Source organism: Schistocerca americana, chromosome 4, assembly GCF_021461395.2.
Source record: "Schistocerca americana isolate TAMUIC-IGC-003095 chromosome 4, iqSchAmer2.1, whole genome shotgun sequence".
NCBI lineage: Eukaryota > Metazoa > Arthropoda > Insecta > Orthoptera > Acrididae > Schistocerca > Schistocerca americana.
The window spans coordinates 101,283,933-101,310,985 of record NC_060122.1 but is presented as its reverse complement, the minus strand read 5'-3'; the positions used below and the strand labels follow the sequence as shown (position 1 = coordinate 101,310,985).

The following is a 27,053-nucleotide window of genomic DNA, read 5'->3' as shown; positions in this document are numbered from 1 at the left end:
GTCTTGGGTTTGGTAATGGTGTATGTTACTAACGTGTGTTTGCAATGATTTCACTTATTGAGCTTAATTAATACAAATAAAGTGTTAGTTAAATATCTGCTGTGTATGCATAATGGAACTGGGGCTTGTATATTCCCATAGTGGTAACTCCATACTGAATACTTCATGAATAGATGTTGTGTGCAGAGAACAGTGAGCCTGAGTAACAGTGCAACGATAAAGTAAGAACAGCCAGTTTTGCCTTGGTCCACTAACTTCATGCCACTGACACCTACAGTGAAAAACAAAAACAACAATGCAAGCTATTGGAACAGAAACAACAGCATGGAGATTCCATCTTTCTGGCCCACGACACCACAGGTATGGCTCACACAAGTAGATGCCATCTTTTGGCTACATGCGATCGGTGCCAACATGGATCAGGGTCAATGGTTGTGCCACAACTAGACCTAAGTGTAATAGAACAAACTGATGATGTATGCACTTTGATATAAAACATGTCTGGCAACTGGCCACCACAGAGCCAGAATCCGCGCCGATCGTGAGTAGGAACAAATAACCTGGCCACACTGATGAATATTCTAAGTCCAGCCATCTACATGATCTAGCAACACTGTATGGTGTGGCACTTCCTGGAGGAAGTCTTGCGTTTAATTTGAGCCAGTTTCTTCCATCTGTGGCCATGGTCTTGCAGTAAAACACGTGACATCTGGATGTGAGGTCTTGCGACTAATGCCCATTTTCAGCTATAGTTTTGTAGTGCCTTTCATCTGAGTGTTAAATGATAGCAGAGCTACAATTTATTTCATTTTCTGACACACCGGTAATAACAGATAGCAGAGCTACAATTTATTTCATTTTCTGACACACCGGTAATAACAGTTTTAGCCAGTAACAGTAACCAATTGATTGGTGGAATGTCTGCCTCTGAACACCACACATACCACAGTATCTGGAGCACATTTACTAGCTCCAGGCATCGGCTGCCGCAGCGATGCTGTGCTCACTTGCTGCTTGTTGAAGGCCCTGCTACTGCTGATTGCTTTGGGTGGTATAAAATGCTTTAATGTTGTTGAGTGATGCTTCAACAAAGATATCTGTGATTTGCATTTTATGCTCAACAGCAACAGAGGCACTCTACCATTCTTAAAATAATGAGTTTTCTATTATACTAATGTGACCCACAACTATTTCCATAGTTTGTGATCCAATTAAAATACCTTATCACATTGTTTAATGTTGTTATTAATGCTTTATATCTCACTTCTTTTCCTTGTAGCAGCGGTTCTTCATGCAATTATTTTGTCAGGAATTCATGTGTTCCCATCAGGACACAGTAAATAACCATGGTATGATATGTTTTAGTGTTGTCATTCGATTCTGTATGGTAGATGTATGTGATAAACTGTGTGAATATTTTGCAGTGCATGATCTACAGCAAGGAGGCACACTGCACATTTTGAGGACCACATTTGAATTCATGGAGTGCTTAACACCAATAGAAAATGATTTTTGAGATATTCAATTAGATTTATACCAACAAAACTGTCCATATTCAAAGTTACCCTGAGGGGAAGGAAGTTGCTAACACCAATGTTTACAGAGGGTGTCTAACTGCTGTTACAGAAATTTAGCACAGAGGAAGTATATTAATAAATATGTTCACTTCATAGCTAGTCCCATGACATGTGTCCAATGTGACAAGCAAATCTCAAATTCGTATCATTGATGGTCGATTCGAATCTCTTCAGAGACGTTTGTATAATGATGCAGCTTGATATTCGTCAAACATCCATGGTCATTAAAACAGCTTACTGAGTCAAGAAGATGAAAAGACCTAATGTATATAGGTTTTTTTCAGATTTTGTTAAAGAATTTCTTCTAGCAATTTTCAGCTCCATGAAGTAAAATAGAAAAAAAAGATTATCAGCATTTTGGTATCCATTACAATTAGAACTTGCAATGCACACTGGTGTTGCTTTGTAACACATGTACAGAACCAATGACCTAACGAAATGTTACTAGCAGCAGCCCTCTCATATTAGAAGATTGCTCACTGACACCAATAAACATAAGAACAGTTGTCACTTATGTAAAGTACAGAATACCTGGAGACCAAAAATGAAATTGCTCTTCTCAGTATCTCATTTTATATAAAGATTATACAGCATGTCATCGAGGTGGAAGGTGAACATCAAGTGAATTATCGGTTCTACTCAGTGACATATATGTGGAAGTATATCCACTCTCACAAGGTTAGAAAATATTTGAGGATATGTTGCCAATTCTTAGCTGTGGCAGAAGCAGCTATGTACCGAAATGCTTGATGTGTTCTCGTATATGGGCTCTCAGACGAGAGTCATGTCTATGTTGGATTTATGCTGTGTTATCTCCTGATACTTTCTAAATCAGTATTTAAGCTATACGTATTTAAGTCAATAAATTACATTTAACCAGGATTACTCATTTTCTAACCTTTACAACATGGTAAGTGTGGTGTTATATAGTATCAACATAGTGATATCAAAGCTAGTGATATTAGTTTCACTCATGCAGGATACGGCATGTGAAGTATTACGGTATATAATTTTCCATCATGAATACAGTTTCCCCAAAATATGAAGGAATAAAACATTTTCATTGAGAATTTGCAACAAAAGCTTATTGCAATGGAATGAAAAGATGTTGGAAATCAGTCTTGTCTCACAGGGCACAAAACAGTAAGAAATCCAGCTCTCTACACCTCAAATTTGACTGTCTGTGTGCACTCTTGTGTATGCTGGCAGGATGGAAGCAAGAAGAAACACAGTTAACTAATTATTTGATGCCACACAGTAATCAATTCATCTGAAATTTAGAAGAGGACAAACTGGTAAACATGATCATTGACATGAAAACTAATCTCTAAATGTGCACAAAGTTCAATTCTGTGCCTTCATACTTTTTCAGCTGGCTAATGTATACAACATAATCTGCTCACTGCTTTCTTAATGTGCCCTCCTCCCCCTCCTCCCCTCTTGTTTAGTCCATAGATGATGGAAAGAATCCAGATCCTGTCACAGATGGTTCCTTAAAATAATTCCAGTATGATTTTTTGTATGCTGATGATTGGTATTTGGAAAATAGGACACTATACCTTCTCTCACAGTACTGGATCGAGATGGCTGGCAGATATACTACCTGGGTTTGAAATTGAATGTCGCAAGTGAAACACACACTTGCTTATCTGGAATTTAAATAATACTTTACATAGGTGTGTAAATGAAAATGATAAAAAAAACTCTCATTTATGCACTGCCATAACTCATTCAAATAGCAGAACAACAATTATTAAACACAATATTCCATTTGTTGTTTCTCTATAATGGACAGCTGAGTCAAGGGCAAACCATGGTAGCGGTCACCAATTTGTAGCTGTCTTAACAGAGTCCATCCATACTAGATATTCTATTTCTGATTAATACACTGCAAATGAATTTACCCATTATCATGGTGTGAAATTAGCATAAATTGCTGTAGAGCTCTGCCTGAACTTCCCATTGCCCTGAACACAAGACATGAAGCTAAATGTGTGTAGTCTGATTGGCAAAACATCCAACATTCTGTTCTTCCAGATTCACTGGTAAAGTACTTTGCCACAAAATTGTGATACAAAACTGTGATACAAAATTTCTTGCAACAAGGACTGACAATTATAATAGTAACAATATCTAACCAATAATGAACGAATTTTGTTGCAATACAGAAGAAGATGTCAATTAAAAATATTAATAGACTGATTGTTCAGTTAGTGCAATGTAAAGGTTTCCTTCTCATTCTGTTAATGAATTCCATTTTTTATATTTGCAAATAAAAAAGAAAAAAAACCCACGCGATATACATCAGCAGTCCGAGATCTGAACCAGAAACTATCCTTGAATTAGATTATGAGATGAGACCGGTGTCAGGGAACTAACATGGCACAAACAAATTTAATCTGTGTTACTCTAATTCACTGCCTCCCCCCATGAACCATGGACCTTGCCTTTGGTGGGGAGGCTTGCATTCCAACAGCATCACCCGATGTAATTTGACTACATTCCATTATCCTCGTTTTGCTTTTGTTGATGTTCATCTTATATCCTCCTTTCGAGACACTGCCCACGCCTTTCAGCTGCTCTTGCAAGTCCTTTGCTGTCTCTGACAGAATTACAATGTCATCGTCGAACCTTAAAGTTTTTATTTCTTCTCCATGAATTTTAATACCTACTCCGAATTTTTCTTTGGTTTCCTTTACTGCTTGCTCAATATACAGATTGAATAACATCGGGGACAGGCTACAACCTTGTCTCACTCCCTTCCCAACCACTGCTTCCCTTTCATACCCATTGACTCTTATAACTGCCAACTGCTTTCTGTACAAATTGTAAATAGCCTTTTGCTCCCTATATTTTATCCCTGCCGCCTTCAGAATTTGAAAGAGAGTATTCCAGTCAACATTGTCAAAAGCTTTCTCTAAGTCTACAAATGCTAGAATCGTAGGTTTGCCTTTTCATAATCTAACTTCTAAGATAAGTCGTAGGGTCAATCGCCCCACGTGTTCCAACATTTCTACGGAATCCAAACTGATCTTCCCCGAGGTCGGCTTTTATCAGTTTTTCCATTTGTCTGTAAAGAAAACGCGTTAGTATTTTGCAGCTGTGACTTATTAAACTGATAGTTCGGTAATTTTCAAATCTGTCAACACCTGCTTTCTTTGGGATTAAAATTATTATATTCTTCTTAAGTCCAAGGGTATTTCGCCTGTCTCATACATCTTGCTCAACAGATGACAGAGTTTTGTCAGGACTGGCTCTCCCAAGGCCGTCAGTAGTTCCAAAGGAATGTTGTCTACTCCCGGGGCATTGTTTCGACTCAGGTCTTTCAGTGCTCTGTCAAACTCTTCATGCAGTATCGTATGTCCCGTTTCATCTTCATCTACATCCTCTTCCATTTCCATAATATTGTCCTCAAATACATGGCCCTTGTAAAGACCCTCTATATACTCCTTCCACCTTTCTGCTTTCCCTTCTTTGCTTAGAACTGGGTTTCCATCAACGCTCTTGATATTCATATAAGTGGCTCTCTTTTCTCCAAAGGTCTCTTTAATTTTCCTGTAGGCAGTATCTATCTTACCCATAGTGAGATAAGCCTCTACATCCTTACATTTGACCTCTAGCCATCCCTGCTTAGCCATTCTGCACTTCCTGTCGATCTCATTTTTGAGACGTTTGTATTCCTTTTTGCCTGCTTCATTTACTGCGTTTTTATATTGTCTCCTTTCATCAATTAAATTCAATATTTCTTCTGTTACCCAAGGATTTCTACTAGCCCTCATCTTTTTACCTACTTGATCCTCTGCTGCCTTCACTACTTCATCCCTCAGAGCTACCCATTCTTCTTCTACTGTATTTCTTTCCCCCATTCCTGTCAATTGTTGCCTTATGCTCTCCCTGAAACTCTGTACAACCTCTGGTTTAGTCAGGTTACCCTGGTCCCATTTCCTTAAATTCCCACCTTTTTGCAGTTTCTTCAGTTTTAATCTACAGTTCATAACCAATAGATTGTGGTCAGGGTCCACATCTGCCCCTGGAAATGTCTTACAATTTAAAACCTTGTTCCTAAATATCTGTCTTACCATTATATAATCTATCTGATACCTTCTAGTAACTCCAGGATTCTTCCATGTATACAACCTTCTTTTATGATTCTTGAACCAAGTGTTAGCTATGCTTAAGTTATGCTCTGTGCAAAATTCTACCAGACGGCTTCCTCTTTCATTTCTCACCCCCAATCCATATTCACCCACTATGTTTCCTTCTCTTCCTTGTCCTACTTTCGAATTCCAGTCACCCATGACTATTAAATTAGCGTCTCCCTCCACTACCTGAATAATTTCTTTTATCTCATCATACATTTCATCAATTTCTTCATCATCTGCAGAGCTAGTTGGCATATAAACTTGTACTAATGTAGTAGGCATGGGCTTCGTGTCTGTCTTGGCCACAATAATGTGTTCACTATGCTGTCTGTATTAGCTTACCCGCACTTCTATTTTTTTATTCATTATTAAACCTACTCCTGCATTACTCCTATTTGATTTTGTATTTATAACCCTGTATTCACCTGACCAAAAATCTTGTTCCTCCTGCCACCGAATTTCACTAATTCCCACTATATCTAACTTTAACCTATCCATTTCCCTTTTCAAATTTTCTAACCTACCTGCCCAATTAAGGAATCTGACGTTCCACTCTCCGATCCGTAGATCGCCAGTTTTCTTTCTCCTGATAACGACATCCTCCTGAGTAGTCCCCGCCCGGAGATCCAAATGGGGGACTACTTTACCTCCGGAATATTTTACCCAAGAGGACGCCATCATCATTTAACCATACAGTAAAGCTGCATGCCCTTGGGAAAAATTATGGCTATAGTTTCCCCTTGCTTTCAGCCTTTCGCAGTAGCAGCACAGCAAGGCTGTTTTGGTTAGTGTTACAGGGCCAGATCAGTCAATCATCCAGACTGTTGCCCCTGAAACTACTGAAAAGGCTGCTCCCCCTCTTCAGGAACCACACGTTTGTCTGGCCTCTCAACAGATACCCCTCCATTGTGGTTGCACCTACGGTAGGGCCATCTGTATCGCTGAGGCAAGCAAGCCTCCCTACCAACGGCAAGGTCTATGGTTCATGGGGGGGGAGAGATTTAGGTCCCAGGTTATAAATTGTAAGACATTTCCAGGGGCAGATGTGGACTCTGACCACAATCTGTTGGTTATGAACTGCAGATTAAAATTGAAGAAACTGCAAAAAGGTGGGAATTTAAGGAGATGAGACCTGGATAAACTGACTAAACCAGAGGTTGTACAGAGTTTTAGGGAGAGCATAAGGGAATGGGGGAGAGAAATACAGTAGAAGACGAATGGGTAGCTTTGAGGGATGAAGTAGTGAAGGCAGCAGAGGATCAAGTAGGTAAAAAGACGAGGGCTAGTAGAAATCCTTGGGTACTGCAGCAGACTACACTGTCAGAAAATACAAATGAATTGTAAACTTATCCTGCTTGGTTTGCTGTAAAAGCTTATTTTAACAGATTTAAAATTGAGTGCAAAACAAGCATGTCTAAAATGTGAAGAAACAGTAAGGTACTTTGGACGGTTGACTTCAAATGGTCTGTATTATGTCTGGTAATGTGTAATATATAACTAGGTCAGGAGCACCACCAAAATGTGGAGATATTATATGGTAACACGGAATGTTACTCTCTTTGACAGATGGTTTTTTGTGGTGGGTGATTCGATGTTGCCTTCACTATGTTGACGTTTATTCAGGACAATCATGGTTTACTGTTGGACTTTTGTGTGTGGATTCTGCATTACGTTCCAGTGATGGTGGTCTGAAAAGTTTTCCACCTCATGATGTAACTGTATATAGGACATTCATGGTTACCCAATCGGAAGTTGCTACCCATATTGGTGCATCTTATAATTTTCTTATACTTAAACCATTGCACGTAATGATTGGTCGTACATGTAAATTGTCAAAGTATGTTTCGTTGTCTATATATTTAATATAGCAATACCACAGAATAATAAATCAAATTGTGGATCCACAAGAAAAATTGTAATGTATGACTCCTGAAGCAGAAAAAAAAATAAAAATAAAAATAAACAACCAGAAGACTTAGGGAAATGTGCAGGTGTACACTCTCCTACATTTTTTCACTGCTAGGTCTACCACAGATAATGGTCCGTAACAAGCTTGTTCAATGCTTCCATAATATTTCCTGTCTTGTTTGGTACCAAGATGCTGAACAAAATACAGATTTATGTCATTGACAATTACTGCATATCTTTTCAGAGACACTCACATGTCTTGTTGGCAATGTAGCATTGTAGCTGCAAAGCAGATGACCCTGGCGTCTCCTATGAGGCGCTAGGACCCAGATGAGATGAGGGTTCCTTAAGATTCACATCTGACTTTTGATGTGACAGTTGGCAGCTCAGTTAAAGTACTAGTGAAAAGGATTAAGTCTGAATCATCAGACGGATTTTCATGTCATGTGTGTGTTATTTTACACTTTGGAGTAACCTGTGACACTATCTTCAGTAGCCACGGGCTCCTTTTTTTTTAATAACACAACAGTGATAGGTAAGGGAGAAATGGAATTAATAAGATACGGCAGCTGTAGCAAATTTGAAACTATTTCTAAAGAAGCTAACATTTTAGAAAGTTACTGTTGTGGCATAACGACAAGTGCCGGCACAATGATGAAGAATGGAAGAGGAGAGAGGGCTGTGAGATGACATCAGCCAATAGTATGCTGACTAGGATGACACCAAGACAGGGATGACATCCACAAAAAGAGAATATACGTGCCACTCAGCCTGGCAGTGGGCGTAGTGGATGACGAGCTGTCTTACAAATGCTACAGCAGTGACTTATGAACTGAATTGTTTTTCTTGCATTGAACCTGTATATACCAAAGGACGTTGATTATTTGCATGTAACCATTTGCTTGCGACACATCTTTGTGAATACACAGAGTTAAGTGTTGTCAATTTAACATATTGTAATAAACTCCATTAATACTATTTGCTTGAATTGTTGTTTTATATGTGCATATCACTATCCCATGACTTTTGTCACCTCAGTGTATGACTGATCACACCAAAGACACTGTGGTTGTAGTGGGTGGGCCAGGTAATGGTACTGACAGAGATCCTGGTTACAGTATAAAGTGTGACCTGGCAAAGATTGCATCAGCATCAAAACATAGTAGTGTTGAATTTGTATCTGTTTTTGGCCACCATGACTGACCTCATTTGAACTCTTCGGTCAAGAGAATGAATTTGGAATTGGAATGGCTGCTTGTCGCCTGCAGGATCACACATTGATGTGGTTACTGCTGATTCTCTCAATAGGTGGGGTTATACTATGCATGGTCTTCATCTCAACAGGAAGGGGAAGGGTAAACTAGCTGGGAAAATAGCTCAGTCAATGTGAAATGTCAGCTATCTTTATTGCATCAAAATATTTGACGACTGAGAAATAAAATTAATGAATTAATTATCTGCATAGATGAATTAGAGACCTCAAACCCAGCTCATATAATCTGCCTCTCTGAACATCATGTGGCCACTGGTATAGAACTTTTAAGTGTTACAGGATTTAGGTTAGCATATCACTTTTGTAGAGCAGAAATGGAGAAAGGAGGCGTTGCCACATTCATCAGGAACTGTCATAAATTTAAGAACACAGACATTCATAAATTTTGCCTAGAACAGCATATGGAAGCATGTGCAACATAAGTAGAATTTCAAAAAAAAATCCTTCATAATATTAACTGTATGTAGAGCACCTACAGGTAACTTTAATCTGTTCATAAACCACCTTGAAGCTGTAATGCCCCATTTAACAACCAAAAACAAAGAAGTAATGGTTGCTGGTGACCTCAATGAAGATTTCCTTAAAGACTCTCCCAATAAGAATCGATTTGAGTTAGTAACACTATCATTCAATTTAATTCCCACTGTAAAGTTCCCCACTAGGCATGCCAGTTGCTCACAAACAGCTATTGATAATATCCTTATAGAAAAGTCCAATGAACAAAACTATATTACAAAACAAATAGTCAATGGCCTCTCAGACCATGACATGCAGTTCCTTCTGTTAAATGTTAATACCAAATAGGATATAAAATCTGTTAAATCTGAGCTCAAGAGGGTAATCAATAAGCCAAAAATTGATTATTTTAGGACACTCCTCAGAGATATTCACTGGAGTGATGTTAACAGTGCTCATGGCATGAATGAAAAATATAACACTTTCACTAATAAAGTGCTTACCTTATTTGAACACTGTTTTCCCCAAAACTAACCAAGGTTAGAGCAAAGTCTACAAAGAAACCACGGATTACTCAAGGAATAGAGGTATCTCATAAAACAAAAAGAAAAGTGTATCTGTTAGTCCGAAACAGTTATGATGGTGATGCCATAGCACATTTCAAGAAATACTGCAAAATATTAAAGACTGTAATACTGACATCAAAGCAAATATATTACAAGGAAAAGATAGTCATATCATATAACAAAACAAATACAATATGGGATATAGTGAAGGAGGAGACCAGTAGAACCAGACATGAAGAGGGACAAATAGCATTAAGAGTAAATGATACATTGGTGACAGATGTGTATATTGTTTCAGAACTTTTTAACAAACATTTTATAACTGTTACTGAAAATATGGGGTTGTCAGGTTCTGTAAATGGAATACCTCAGACCAGACATTTCAAGTAAACTCTATAATATGAATTTGATCCTCACTACCCCAACAGAAGTAATGTCCATCATAAAATCTTTAAAATCAAAAACATCTAGTGGGTATGATGAAATATCAACAAAGTTAATGTGATTCTGAGTTACGTAACATATTAAGCTGTCTGTGTAACCAGTTGTTTATCAGTGGAATATTTCATGAATGGTTGAAATATGCTGAAGTTAAGCCACTGTTTACGAATGGAGATAAAGAAATAGTCTCTAATTTCCGTTCAATTTCACTTTTTCCAGCATTCCCAAAATTTTAGAAAAGGTAATGTACAATCAGTTTTATAGCCATCTTATCACAAATAATGTACTGTCAAAGTCGCAGTTTGGATTTCTAAAGGGTTCTGATATTGAGAAAGCTATGTGCACTTAGTGAAAATATACTTAATTCATAAGACAAAAATGGCAGGCAACTGGTATATTTTGTGATCTGTCAAAGGCATTTGACTGTGTAAATCACAATATCCTTTTAAGTAAATTAGAATATTATGGTGTAACAGGAAATGCTGCAAAATGGTTCAAATCTTATATCTTGGCAGTAAACAAAGAGTGTTATTAGGAAAGAGACATGTATTAAGCTATCAGGCATCATCCAACTGGGAACTAATTACATGTGGGGTCCCACAAGGTTCCATCTATGGGCCCTTACTTTCTCTTGTGTATATCCATGACCTTTCATCAGTAACATTATCAGATGCTAAGTTTGTTTTGTTTTCCAATGATACAAACATTGCAATAAATAGCAAATCAAGTATAGTCTTAGAAAGATTGGCTAATAAAATATTTGTGGACATTATTTGCTGGTTCCTAGCCAATTCTCTGTCACTATACTTTGAAAAAACACACTACATGCCTGACACCCCCCCATGAACCACAGACCTTGCCGTTGGTGGGGAGGCTTGCGTGCCTCAGCGATACAGATAACCGTACCGTAGGTGCAACCACAACGGAGGGGTATCTGTTGAGAGGCCAGACAAACGTGTGGTTCCTGAAGAGGGGCAGCAGCCTTTTCAGTAGTTGCAGAGGCAACAGTCTGGATGATTGACTGATCTGGCCTTGTAACACTAACCAAAACCGTCTTGCTGTGCTGGTACTGCGAACGGCTGAAAGCAAGGGGAAACTACAGCCGTAATTTTTCCCGAGGTCATGCAGCTTTACTGTATGGTTAAATGATGATGGCGTCCTGTTGGGTAAAATATTCCGGAGGTAAAATAGTCCCCCATTCGGATCTCCGGGCGAGAACTACTCAAGAGGGCATCGTTATCACGAGAAAGAAAACTGGCGTTCTACGGATCGGAGCGTGGAATGTCAGATGCCTTAATCGGGCAGGTAGGTTAGAAAATTTAAAAATGTAAATGGGTAGGTTAAAGTTAGATATAGTGGGAATTCGGTGGTGGGAGGAACATTGAAAAAACACACTACATGCAGTTCAGAACTAGTAAGGGGGTGTCCCACGAGTATATGCCTAATGTACAATGACAAGCAGGTAGAAGAAGTGGACAGTGTTAAATTCTTGGGATTACAGCTTGATAATAAATTCAACTGAGAGGAGCACACTGCAGAACTGCTGAAGCATCTTAACAAATCTCTATTTGCAATGCAAATTGTGTCAGACATAGGGGATATAAAAATAAAAAAGCTGGAAACTATGCTTACTTCCATTCCATAATGTCATATGGGATTATTTTCTGGGGCAATTCATCATGCCAAGCTAAAGTTTTCCTGGCACAAAAACATCCAATAAGAGTTATATGTGGTGTGAACTCAAGAACATCCTGCAGAAGCCTGTTCAGAGAACTAGGGGTTATAACTACTGATTCCCAATATAATGAAATTTGTCATTAAAAATATATCACTTTTTCAAACCAACAACTCAAATCAGGGAATCAATACTAGAAATTTGATTCTTTCATATTGCGTTCAATAAAAAATAAATAAATAAATAAAAAAAGACTTCATTCCACTTGGGACCTGTGGAAGGTACATTAGCCTATTTGTTTCACTTGTAAATATTTGTCATGTATTATTGTTTTTCTGACATGTTCTCCATCCTGGAGGACCTCCTCAGTTACAGATTGATTGGAATGGAAGTAAATCTAATCTAATCTAATCTCTAATCTATCAATTCGAGAAAACAGCTTCCTAGGCACCCTACATTACATGAGTGGGCATGATACTACAGTGACGATCAAAATGAAATGTAAGCATGCTGAAAGATTTTCACTGCTGTAGAGCATAAATTTTTTCAGCTGCTAGTTGCTCTGTACAGCGATTCAAAAATAAAGAACGGTTTCTGATGGAGGGCCTGATGACAGCAAGCCCTAGGATAAAACTCTCTGTGTGGTAACAATGCATTCCTGGAAATAGACTATTTGGTAGAGACATACTCAACTTTTGCCTGTGATAATGTTTAAAATGCATGGTGGCATTGGAATCTGCACAATGCAGAAGAATCCTAAAAATGTATATTTGCCAGCTTCAGATAACATGAGTTTTATGTCATAAGGGGCAGGAATGATTTGTATGTTTCAAGAAAAATTCATATGCCTGTGAAAACTTTCAAGTCTGCTAGAATCCAGAACACAATAAAATCCATTCATTATTAGTTTACTATCATTACTGTCATTATCATTATTCCTTTGCTCACAAGAACTTTTGTATCCCTATTTTGTGCTAATGCGGTTAAGGCCAACACAAGAAAACAGGGTTGCATATAGGGAAAAGAAAAAAACATACACCAAATTAATAAAAGAAACTAAATTGACATATTATGAAAACAAGATGGCAACCTCAACAAATATCACTAAAACAATATGGTCTCTCATAAATGAAGAGAGGAAAGGCATGGGTGTGTAAAACACTGATAACATAAAACTTGAGGTAAATGAGAGGGAACTCAGGGATGCACAAAAGTCAGCAATACTTTAAACAGACATTATATTGAAGTTGTGGAAAATTAATAACTTAAAATAATACTTCCAAAATAAACACAATAAACATTCCATATGAGACAAAATGCTTATTCCTGACTCCAACCAATGAATCACAAATTGTAAAAATAATACATAGTCTAAAAACAAAAAGCACTGAGGGTCTAGATGGTATATCCACTAAACTAATTAAATGCTGTTTACAGCAGGTAGTAAAGCCATTAGCGCACCTAATAAACTTATCCATAGAAAAAGGAATATTTCCAGTGTGCCTGAAAAAGAGTAGAGTAATTCCTATATGTAAAGGAGGCTGCAAAAAGACCCAGGAAATTACAGACCTATAACTATTGCATCTGTACTCTCTAAAGCAATAGAAACCATAATAAAAGACAGAATATAAGATTTTTCACAAACATGCAATATTTTCAATGATGAACAACATGGATTCAGAAATGGTAAATCTACCAAAACAGCAATAGCTGAATTCGTATGCTTTATGTGAGCCACAACTGTTCTTATATTTGATGATGCTTTATTTGGTGCAGCGACCGATTATGTGGTATTAGAGTGATGCTCAGGGTGGTGTGGGTTGTAAGTTCGAATTGTGAAGGGTACAAGGGCACTCAAAGTTCTTCTTTTTCCATTATATTTCACCAAGTCAAAAATTTCTAGAAGAAATCCTTTAACAAAATTGAAAGAAAAGCTTTACACATTAATCCTTTCACACTCTAGACTCTTTAAACTGTTTTAATGGCCATAGATGTATCTTTCCGGAATATCAAGCTCCATCAGTATACTGATGCCACTGATGCTAATCAACTGTCAATTATGCTAGTTAGTGTTTTGTTCATCACATAAAACCCACATATCAAGGGGAATAGTTTTAAAGTGAACTTCCAGATTAATATAGTTCCTCTATGCTAAGTTTTTGTAGTAGCTGTGAGACATATGCTGACACTGGCATTAGCAACTTTTTCTCATTCTTCATGGCTTCGAATATTGGCAGATTTGTTGGTTTAAATCTAACTGAATATCTTAAACGTCACTTTCGATTAGTGTTAAGTTCTCCATGAGTCCACCTGTGGTCCTCAAAATCTTCAGTGTGTCTGCATTGCTATAGATCATGTGCTGTACAGTATATGCAGAGTTTATCACATACATTTAATGTAAGAAATCAAACAACGATGATAAAATGCTGCGCACCACCACTACTCACTATGGCTTGACAGGAATAGATGAATTCCTGACAAAATAATTGCATGAAGAAATGCCTCTAAGGAAAAAAAGTGACATATAAAGAACTAATATCATTAAACAATCTTGTGAGGTATTTTAATTAAATCACAAACTATAAAAATTATTTTGTGCCATACTCATGTCTTGCAAATTAGCGTAACAGAAATGTTGTCATATTAAAACAGATCATCTGCCTATGTTGGTATTGAGTGTGGAATGAGTCATAGACTTTTCTGTGGAGCATCACTCAACAACTGTAAAGCATGTTACACTCTCCAAAGTGATGAGCAATAGCAGGTGCCTTTCACAAGGGGCAAAGCAGTGCAGTGCCACTGCAGCAACCACTGGCAATAGCTAATGAATGAATCCCAGACAGCACTGATACACATAGTGTTTGGAGGCAGACAGTTTGCAAAGCAATCTGTCACAAAACTGTCACAACTGTTATTACCATGGGTCAGAGTTTGAAATACATTGTAAATGCATTATGATTTCACTCATGACATAAACATTCAGTCATGACATAAACATTCAGACAAAAAGCACTATAAAATTTTAAGCAGCAAGTGATCTCAGTCACCAGGCCTCACATTCACACACCATGTGCTTTACCGCCAAACAATGGCCACAGCCATTACAAATTCAAATTGGAGACAAGACTTCCTCCAAGAAGTGCTGGGACCTACAGTGTTGCCAGATTATGCAGATGGCTGGACTTGGAATATTTAACAGTGTCACCAGGGTATTTGTACCAACTCACAATCTGCACGGACTAAGGGTCGGTGGCAGCCTGCCCATTGGCCTGGTTATATGTCCAAGAGTGTAGTAAACAGCAGTCTAATTTAGCTCTTAAAAATACCTTGCTGTAATATTTTGTGCTTCCACCTGAGTTGCACCTACATACAATTATTGAAAGTGAAATGTGTATCAGTGGTTCCCCTCCTCAAATACTTTGATCATTGTGCTCATTGGCTGGCAATGAAGTATCATCAGAACAATCACTGCAGGTCTTTCAGCTACATAGACTGCCTGAAAATATTAGAATGATTATGTCACTTTTGTGGACCTTCCAACTGATTATCTGGTGTGAAAAATAGAGGTCACTGCTGTTGCTTGTAAGGATGGCAATTTGTGTGTGTTGATTAGAGAGGTTATGGTGGGAGGATTTTAATTGCACATTCCTACACTTTCCATGCCAGGCAGTCCAGAACTGGACTTTGCTCCACCACACCAGCTGTCAGCGAAATGGTCACTGAACTTGCGAGGATGAATGTCAAGCTGGAGAAACATACAGATGATAGAACACTTTGTGCCCCCTGCAGTTCTAAATGAGATATCTCCAACTATTGTTGGTATCACAGACACTTTAGTGACACTGCCAGGCAATGCACAAACCCATGTCATTACCCAAACTCCAAAAATGGACAACAGTAGCTGCATATGCTCATCAAAGGAAGAATAAGCACTTTACTTGCTGTAAAAACACCACAGTATTAATAGTTACCAGCTATGGACAGCTTTTTGTACAAGACAGCACAAGTGGGCATTATCTGATCATCACATGATTGAAAATCATTGTATATCCTAAGGGCCCATATGAATGCCATATGTCTTCATCACTTCCACAATTGCCACACTGGGACAGAAGACATTTACGTCAGATTTTGACAGAGACTTACTCCCAACTTCTCAGTTAATATTATTGTTTTTACAGATCTTACTCTGTCCACCACAACTAGTAGTCATCATGGTGCCTACAGCCTGCAGATGGTGTAAATTGTGGAATGAAACCTGCTGCCAACCATAGTAAATATCTAAAGTGAACAAGATTGTCTTACTGAATTTTAAATTTTAAAGCTCATTGAATGAAATGATCACACAGGCTCAGTTGAAGGTAAACCAGGTGGCAAACTTTGGTTCACTGGTCAGATACTGGGAAAACACAGATGGTCTACAAAGGGTACAACTTACAATTAACCAGTGTGTCCCATCTTAGAATACTGTCCAAGTGTGTGCAACCCATACCAAACAGGACTAACGCGGGATACTGAACATGTACAAAGAAGGGCAGCACATATAATCACAGCTTTGTCTGAATCATGGGAGAGCACCACAGAAATATTAAAAACATCTGAATTGGCAGATGTCTTGAAGATAGTTGCATGTTACCCCTTGAAAGCCTACCTAGGAATTTTGAAGGACCAGTATTAAGTGAGGAATCTATGAACATATTACTGCCCTCTATGTATCACTCCTGGAGGTACTACAAAGACAAGATTAGACTAATTACAATATGCACATAGACTGTCATTCTTTTTTTGAGAAGCAACTACAATATGTTGTACAATGGGAAGTATCCTCTGCTGTACACTTCCTAGTGGTTTACTGTGTTTAGATGTATACATAATTTACTTACATGAGATTTCCCCCATCCAATGAGTGTAGCAGATGTGCCCACAGATGTCATCTGGAATTCCATTGGAAGTGTTGTTGGTTGTATCCTTTGGCCAAGCGAAAGTGGTTCAGACAACTACCAAGTAAAGGAAATGAATATTAACATTTATATGAATAAAAGAATTTAGAAGAATATAAAAAATTAAATTAATAACATTGAATGCCATGCTACCATTGTAACTCAAATTTCAGTGTTAAGACATTAATTATGTTTGAATAAGGTAGAATTCTATAAGTAAATAATACATTTTGTGATCCAACAATATTTGTCATCACTTAAATTCTGTATACTTCATATCATAATAAGTTGTTGTAGGAATGTGTATCATTGGCTGACTGAAAAAATGGATGTGGTAAGAGTAATTTGGCATTGCCACAAATGTCTTGTGGTAGTATTGCAACAGCACATTTATAAAGCTGCAGCAACAGTATGTTAACCTTGCACATTTAAAGACTCAGGTTTTCCTCACAATTATTCAGGATGTGAATATCAGTGAAGTCATCTTGTTGCCTTGATGGACATGAGAAATGAGTCATGTGGAAACTGGTACTCCTATAATGCTTTGTTGAACAGCCATGAAACTCCTTTTCTTTTTGTTTTTCAAAAATAATGTGCTCTGTTCTTTGTGTCATCAGTCTTCTGACTGGTCTGATGCTGCCTATCATGGATTTCTGTCCTATGCCAACCTCTTGAACTCAGAGTAGCACTTGCACCAAACTTCCTGAACTATTAAATGGTAATTAACTGAAACCCTCAGCTGCCGACAGGTGTTGTTGATAAACCTCAATGGGGACAGCTGAAAATGTGTGCCCTGACTGGGACTCAAACCTGGGATCTCCTGCTTACATGGCAGACGCTCTATCCATCTGAGCCACCGAGGACACAGATGAATAGCATGACTGCACGGAATCGTCACCTTAGTGTGCCCGAGTAATGAGTGAATGAGCAAATATCTATTAGGAACATTACGTATGTAGATTGTGGACAGTCGAGAATGTGAGTCTCACGGGTAAGGGGTAAGGAGCAAGGGGTAAGTTCCTGCAGTCACACTATTCATCTGTGTCCTGTCACAGATGTCACAGTGAAATATCATGTAAGTTGAGGATTTAATACAGATTCACAGTATTGTTCATTTTACTTATCCTTCTTAATTAAATTTATCTTTATACTGATGCTAAACAAGAAATGATCCAACAGACTCTGAAACACTTGCAGTTTATGTTCCGATGCGCTAATCTAAACAAAGAACACCATTGTTTCACAAAGTTAAGTAAGTATCTATCACATGAAGAGGACTAACAGATAAAAGAGGGGGTGCTCATAAGATTGCAAAGTATGAAACTAAAAGAAAGCATGTGGTAAAATTCTTATCAAAACCGAAAGCCTCTGAAAGTCATTACAGTAGGAACAAAAGCCAAAGACTGTATCTCTCATGTGAATAAAATGTAAACAAGCTTTTAAAATTATACAGCAACTCAGCAGCAACTGATCTCAAAGTTAAAAAAATCATTCTTCATCAGAATTTTCAGTTGCAAATTCAATTTGGGTTTTGTCTCCCCAGCGAGTGACAGATGCATATATTGCCTTATAAAGCAGCATGAAATTCAAAGTGCTGTAGATAAAAATCAAAAGAAGAAGTTAGTGACTGAACTTCATGCTCATAGGCTGAAAGCTAAGCTGTTCATAAATTAATGAAGCAGTCACCACATGGAAGGGAAATCTTTGCATTTGACTTTCAGCCTCTGCCAAAACTGAATTTGGAGAGGCATATTATGCCCAACAAATTGCATTTTATAGCTTCTGTGTAACAAATGTAGAAACCACACACCCTGTTTTCTATGTGGGGAATGAAGCTCAGGTTGGAAGAGGGCCACAAGAAATTTCATCAGTCATCACAGATTTTCTTTCTAAAACATCCTTTGACCAGACTACCACATCTCTTAGATTTTTTGCTGATGGCTGTGGTGGCCAGAATAAAAATCAACATCTGATTCATGATATTGCATTCTGGTTACTGAAAAGTTCTCCATTACATATAAGGGATGCGTATCTATATTTTCCACTTCAAGGGGGTTCTTTTTTAGCTGCAGACAGGGTCTTTGGATGAGTTGAGAGAATAGTGCACCAAATTCCAGAAATTTTGAATCCAGAGAAGTGTATACAGACCTATAATGAAGTTGCGGTGACATGGGTAATTGGAAAAGACTGAAAGCTTAAGAACTAGAAAGAACTCTCAAAGGAATGAAAAAAGATAGATGGTATCAATCAAGTAAAAAGAATAATTTTGAAAAAGTCAAAACTGAAGAGTGTCAGTGATCAGGATGTAAAATTTAAAACAGAAATTCATTATTACTTTGGTAACCCTTCTAAATCTTTCACAACATTGGTAAAATGTGGACATAAGATGTTCTCTGCTACTGAAAGACCTATACTAGCATTGTCGAACATGACAAAGGAAGAGAAAAAGGATGATGTGAGGTAACTGCTCGCTTTAAGATCAGCACACAGTGGAAAGAAGAAGATCAACTTAATTTTTTTTTAATGGACTTTAGAGGTTCCATGCAGCAGCCTCATTCCAGAAGGTATTGAATGTGACTGTTTACATGAAGAACCAGGAATGGACAAAATTTAGTTTATTCTGCCTGTAACAAATTATTGTGTTGAACACTTTTTAATGTAATTTAAAGCTTTGTTGTATTCCTTCAAGTAAATATTAATGTTATATTGTTCTAAGTTTTATAATCAATGTAAAGCAACTGAAAATTATGCAAGTTAATAATTATTTTCGGGTATTAAAGTTTGTGTGAATTAATGAAGATTTAATACTGAAAAGCCATCAAAATATACAATGTCCTAGGTGACCAATCAAAACATATATTGATTTTATAGCCATCCTAATCAAATTTTGATCAGTTGCAAAGTGGGATTGAATTCAATAACACAATGTGGAATTAATTGTGAAAACAGCATTATGTTTCATTGAATCATTTAGTAGATATCAGTTTTTCACCTTTCCTGAAAAATTTGAATTAACTGACATTATTCATTTTGATTATTTGCTCATCATATGTGGATCACTGAGGACACTTCTGGGGACAATACCACTCACTACAAGTCTTGCTGTTTTTAGAGGCAACTAGCAGATCCAATCAAGGTTTTCATTTCACTAATGATTTCCCCTTCAGTGTTTGCTTATAAGAATTCATAAATATGTGGATGAAGAGACATTTCATATTCTTCCAATATGTGCTTGCTGAACCATCCTGTGAGCCATATATGTTGAATTCTTTGTTCAACTGGTGGATCCTTATTTGGTGGGTGAATTGTAGGATTTGACATCACATTTTGAGCAGTGTATCACCTACAAAAAGGAATTCACTTTTTTCATTCTGTTTTTTTATTAGTGAGATGCTATGTTTTCTATTTGGATTACATAGTTTCCGTGCTTTATGATGTATAAGAGTGGATTCAATTTTTACTTTGATTTTTGTACATATTACCACAATTAAGCCTCATAGCATAACCAGTGCTAGGCAAAGACAATATAATTGTGTATTTTTATCTTATTCCATGTCTATGTTTCTGTGACATCAAAATCTGTGGCCTTAAGCTTCACTAAAAATATTCCTAGAAACAGAACAGGAGTAAAATACATGCATGTGAACAATGTTTTGCCTTAGATGAATTTACATTTGAAATTTGAGTAGAACGGATATACACTTGTGACACTCATACCTTTTGCTTTCTACACACTGTGTAGTATATTGATAGTACGGGTCATCACAATTTACAGAACATGATGTGTGAACTTACTTGAGTTCCACAGCAATCTCACATTGTGCTAGTCATGTCATATGCACATCTAACTAACAGCATCCTCACAAGGGAACCTCCCCATCGCACCCCCCTCAGATTTAGTTATAAGTTGGCACAGTGGATAGCCCTTGAAAAACTGAATGCAGATCAATCAAGAAAACAGGAAGAAGTTGTGTGGAACTATGAAAAAAATAAGCAAAATATACAAACTGAGTAGTCCATGGAAAAGATAAGCAACATCAAGGGTAAAGTAAGGCAAGGAGTGGTCCCATGGTTAGCGTGAGCAGCTGCTGAAGTAGAGGTCCTTGGTTCAAGTCTATCGTCGGGTGAGAATTTTACTTTCTTTATTTTTGCAAAGTTATGATCTGTACGTTTGTTCGTTGACGTCTCTGTTCACTGTAATAAGTTTAGTGTCTGTGTTTTGCGACCGCACCACAAAGGACGTGTCTCTCCAATGGGAAACGAAAACATTTGATCGCAAGGTCACAGGTCAACCGATTCCCCCATGAGAAAACACGTGCGATGTGTTCTATACAACAGTGGTAACGGCATGTGCGTCACATGACAGGAATATGTTGTCGACCCATCTAACTTGTACACTTGGCGAATGGGTAAAAAGATTCTTCTACGAGTACCTTGCCCGATTTAGGTTTTCTTGTGAATGTGATAATCACTCCCAAAAAAGTGATGAAAACATAAGAGTGTGTCACATAAACTGCAACAAATGAATGCAACAGTTTCACAATCGCACAGTTTTCCCTGTGCTCTGTCAAAACGTATGTTTTTAACGTTTTCAAATATTTCCGTTTGTAGACCATCAAATCCTGCATATGTCCAAGCAAATCTGAACATGTCCTGGAATTTTGGAGAGCGAAGTTGATTACGTGTGAGTGCCTGAACTTTGATAATTGACACATGATCACGTAAACAATACTGCTCTGTGTACCTGTGCAGCTTTGCAAAATAATTGTCTCAAAATTAAAATTTTAACTCGAGGGATGACTTGAACCAACGACTTCTCGCTCTGCTGCTGCTCGCGCTAACCACATGACCACGGCGCTCTTGAGCTCACAGTATCCTTGTGTTGCATATCTTGCTCATGGACTACTCAATTTGTATATTTTGCTTATTTTTTTCATTGTTCCACACAACTTCTTCCTGTTTCCTCGATTGATCTGAGTTCAGTTTGTCATGGCCTATCCACTGTGCCAACTTATAACTAAATCTGAGGGGGGTGCGATGGGGAGATTCCCTTGTCAGTAGTTGGTTTAACATACTCTAGTCTTTGTATGCCTCTACAACTGTTTGCTGTATAATCTCTTACAGCCAAATAAATAACCCTGGGTGCCTTGTCACATATTACATATTACTTATTACATTACTCTTTTAATCCTTCAAACAAACGATTTCCATAAATTCTTGCCTTATCTGTTCTGTTACATATAATTTCTTTCTACCACACATTTTAATATTGTTCTGTAACCAAATGTTTCAGACAAAGCTGCTACCAACCTGTGTTTATTTTCACACTGTATTACTGGAACAATGTGTAAGCTACACTGTAACTCATAACCCTATATCTTGATTTAATTTACTAATGATATGTTCAGTGTGCAACAGAATTGAGATGTAGAAAGTTATTCATTTTACCTTCAAGACTGCAATGTCATTAACTAAGAGTTTTTGGTTGTAACCTTCATGAAGAATGGCTTCGGAGATTGGTATAAGTGGCACTGAGTCATCATACAGTTGAATGGAACCAGCAAACACACTCAGCCATGCTAAGTTTTTTCTGCAAATAGATTGATAAAACATTCTGAAATGAAAGTAATATGATTTTCTATGTTGGTTTAGTCTCCAAAGAGTTGTCTGAGACACTTTCTCTTACATTTATGGTTATATTTTCAGTTTCTTTTTGGGATTTATAGGTTGGGTAGACATAAACAAAGACTGTTAAGAGTGTTTTATGTGACACTTGGTGTCAATGGAAATCTGTCATTTTGTTTATGTATCCAATGAATAGAGTGTATAATAATTAATCTGGCACAGTATTCACTCCAAAGATCGGTGTTGAGGATGACAGCAAACCATTTAGGATAATCAAAATTTGCACCAATGCAAGTGTCCTACATGACAAAATTGTGAAAACAGTATAACATGACACTGATATACTCAGTCAATGCAGAAAATAGCAATGTTTCTACATGTTTTGCAATCATCCTTGATAAACATTATTACATCACACATCAAAAAATAAAATTGAAAGTATTTTCATATGTAGTTTCACTGCCTGATGCCACTATGTAAATAGAATAGGCAATGCAGTGTTATTGTTGACCACTGTGGCACCATTACCCAGACAGCACTTATCATCAGGAGAACCCTCTGATGGGTCAGCCAGTATCCAACATGTAAGCTGTTACAGAGCTGGTCTGAATCAGTTATGACATGATCTATGGTGTGCACTGTGTGAGTGCTGCTGGCTTGGCTAAGGTGTTTATATTGCGGACACTGCATGTCACAGGTGGAAATTTTTTACAGCATGGACTGAACTTTGCTTTGAAATGTGGACATAAGATTGCTCGCAGTTTATGCAAGAAGCATCATGTATATACCTCTAGTGAATAAACTGGGGCAAACCTGTGCTGGTTCTGTGCGCAAATTGCTTAAACAAAGTCAGAATTTACAGAGAAAAAGTTTATGACAACTCTTTGGAGATCACCTGATATTGTGAATTAAATTTATGCTAACAACACAGATTTTTCTAATTTTTAAAATTAACATTGTTATTAGTTGATTATGAGAATCCAGTTAAGTCAGGGAAAACATAAATATTCTCATTGTTGACTGAAAGATGTTAGTCTGAATGTGTTGTTGTTGTTGTTGTTGTGGTCTTCAGTCCTGAGACTGGTTTGATGCAGCTCTCCATGCTACTCTATCCTGTGCAAGCTTCTTCATCTCCCAGTACCTACTGCAATCTACATCCCTCTGAATCTGCTTAGTGTATTCATCTCTTGGTCTCCCTCTATGATTTTTACCCTCCACGCTGCCCTCCAATGCTAAATTGGTGATCCCTTGATGCCTCAGAACATGTCCTACCAACCAATCCCGTCTTCTGGTCAAGTTGTGCCACAAACTTCTCTTCTCCCCAATCCTGTTCAATACTTCCTCATTAGTTATGTGATCTACCCATCTAATCTTAAGCATTCTTCTGTAGCACCACATTTCGAATGCTTCTATTCTCTTCTTGTCCAAACTATTTATTGTCCATGTTTCACTTCTATACATGGCTACACTCCATACAAATACTTTCAGAAATGACTTCCTGACACTTAAGTCTATACTCTATGTTAACAAATTTCTCTTCTTCAGAAAAGCTATCCCTGCCTTTGCCAGTCTACATTTTATATCCTCTCTACTTCAACCATCATCAGTTATTTTGCTCCCCAAATAGCAAAACTCCTTTACTACTTTAAGTGTCTCATTTCCTAATCTAATTCCTTCAGCATCACCCGACTTAATTCGACTACATTCCATTATCCTCATTTTGCTTTTGTTGATGTTCATCTTATATCCTCCTTTCAAGACACTGTCCATTCCATTCAACTGCTCTTCCAAGTCCTTTGCTGTCTCTGACAGAATTACAATGTCATCGGCGAACCTCAAAGTTTTTATTTCTTCTCCATGGATTTTAATACCTACTCTGAATTTTTCTTTTGTTTCCTTTACTGCTTGCTCAATATACAGATTGAACAACATCGGGGAGAGGCTACAACCCTGTCTTACTCCCTTCCCAACCACTGCTTCCCTTTCATGTCCCTCGACTCTTATAACTGCCATCTGGTTTCTGTACAAATTGTAAATAGCCTTTCGCTCCCTGTATTTTACCCCTGCCACCTTTAGAATTTGATAGAGAGTATTCCAGTCAACATTGTCAAAAGCTTTCTCTAAGTCTACAAATGCTAGGAACGTAGGTTTGCCTTTCCTTAATCTTTCTTCTAAGATAAGTCGTAAGGTAAGTATTGCCTCACGTGTTCCAGTGTTTCTACGGAATCCAAACTGATCTTCCCCGAGGTTGGCTTCTACTAGTTTTTCCATTCATCTGTAAAGAATTCGTGTTAGTATTTTGCAGCTGTGACTTATTAAACTGATAGTTCGGTAATTTTCACATTTGTCAACACCTGCTTTCTTTGGGATTGGAATTATTATATTCTTCTTGAAGTCTGAGGGTATTTCGCCTGTTTCATACATCTTGCTCACCAGATGGTAGAGTTTTATCAGCACTGGCTCTCCCAAGGCCGTCAGTAGTTCCAATGGAATGTTGTCTACTCCGGGGGCCTTGTTTCGACTCAGATCTTTCAGTGCTCTGTCAAACTCTTCATGCAGTATCGTATCTCCCATTTCATCTTCATCTACATCCTCTTCCATTTCCATAATATTGTCCTCAAGCACATCGCCCTTGTATAGACCCTCTATATACTCCTTCCACCTTTCTGCTTTTCCTTCTTTGCTTAGAACTGGGTTTCCATCTGAACTCTTGATATTCATACAAGTCGTTCTCTTATCTCCAAAGGTCTCTTTAATTTTCCTGTAGGCAGTATCTATCTTACCCCTAGTGAGATAAGCCTCTACATCCTTACATTTGTCCTCTAGCCATCCCTGCTTAGCCATTTTGCACTTCCTGTCGATCTCATTTTTGAGACGTTTGTATGCCTTTTTGCCTGCTTCATTTACTGCATTTTTATATTTTCTCCTTTCATCAATTAAATTCAATATTTCTTCTGTTACCCAAGGATTTCTACCAGCCCTCGTCTTTTTACCTACTTGATCCTCTGCTGCCTTCACTACTTCATCCCTCAAAGCTACTCATTCTTCTTCTACTGTATTTCTTTCCCCCATTCCTGTCAATTGCTCCCTTATGCTCTCCCTGAAACTCTGTACAACGTCTGGTTGTTTCAGTTTATCCAGGTCCCATCTCCTTAAATTCCCACCTTTTTGCAGTTTCTTCAGTTTTAATCTACAGTTCATAACCAATAGATTGTGGTCAGAGTCCACATTGGCCCTGGAAATGTCTTACAATTTAAACCTGGTTCCTAAATCTCTGTCTTACCATTATATAATCTATCTGATACCTTTTAGTATCTCCAGGGTTCTTCCATGTATACAACCTTCTTTAGTCTGAATACAGTGCATTAAAAATGTACTTCATTCTATATCTGAAATTAAATACTTAGATCTTACTTTTAAACTCTTCATAGCTTTCAACATGAACATATCATTTACAATAAATTCTTAATGTAATCTTTTCAGTCTCTATAAAAATTGATTAATTTATTGTCATTTAATAATCTCTAACATAGTTCACAACAAAGGTACTTTTGCTCCCTTTAACATGACTTGCACCAATTTAGGTAACTCAGCAGGCAAAAAGGTACATTATAGATATCTGTGTTTAGGATGTAATGTCTTGTGTTGAGTAGGTTTACTATTAAGAATGTTACAGGGGTTGATTTAAAATGTCATTTCAAGTTTGATGCAGTGTCTTGGCAGCAATGATTTTCTATTATCATCATTCTATTCCATTTATCTGCCTTTTGTTTGTGGAGGAATCCCCAGCAATTAGGAGAAAGTGATAACCTACTTGGTAGTTTCATTTTTTCCTACAGCACCTATAATAGACAATATATGCTTACAGGTACTCATTTGAAGTGTGGAAACCTACAAGTACTAATACTGTTCAGAATTATAGTTTCTGATACTATCAAAGAATTGAATACCAGGCACTTCAAAATACAAGTGCACATTTTATGGAAGACAGACAACATGGCTGTCGTTCGCACCTTCTGATAACATAGCATCACTGTTGTAAAGGCCAAAAATACAGCTGCAATTCTTTGTTCAAGTAACTGTGAGAATAGGTAAGTAACAATGATTTTGAGCTCACAAACTTACTTAACTCTCAAAATTAATAATAAGGCCTGTCTAGTTTAAGGGTCAGACTTCTTTGTTGTTGATGCTACCAATTTTTTGGAGTCATTAACATTTTGACATACACTATTTGTCCAAAAAGTACCAGGACTGGTTTAATAAAAAAAGAGAGGGAAGTTAAGATGATCATTTTAATGCTTCAGGTGTTCTACATACTGCCTACACGTTTCACAGTGATGAGGATGTGTAGACAGTTTTGGATTCAGGGAGGAATCATGAGGGCTACAACATTCAATCCCCATACTGCAATTGAGAAAATTGTAGAAGTGTTTATATTTTTACTGGTCTA

At 37.5% G+C, this 27,053-nt stretch overlaps 1 protein-coding gene across 1 annotated transcript in view; it reads right to left on the bottom strand.

Annotated features, from left to right (window-relative positions):
- LOC124612846 (chymotrypsin-1-like) overlaps positions 1–27,053 on the bottom strand; it is a 186,831-nt gene that overhangs the window by 86,176 nt on the left and 73,602 nt on the right. The window contains exons 4-5 of the mRNA XM_047141274.1: positions 22,427–22,568; positions 16,922–17,035 (exon numbers count right to left, since the gene is read on the bottom strand). Coding sequence (XP_046997230.1) covers positions 16,922–17,035; positions 22,427–22,568 — 256 coding nt within the window. The remainder of the gene's footprint in view (positions 1–16,921; positions 17,036–22,426; positions 22,569–27,053) is intronic.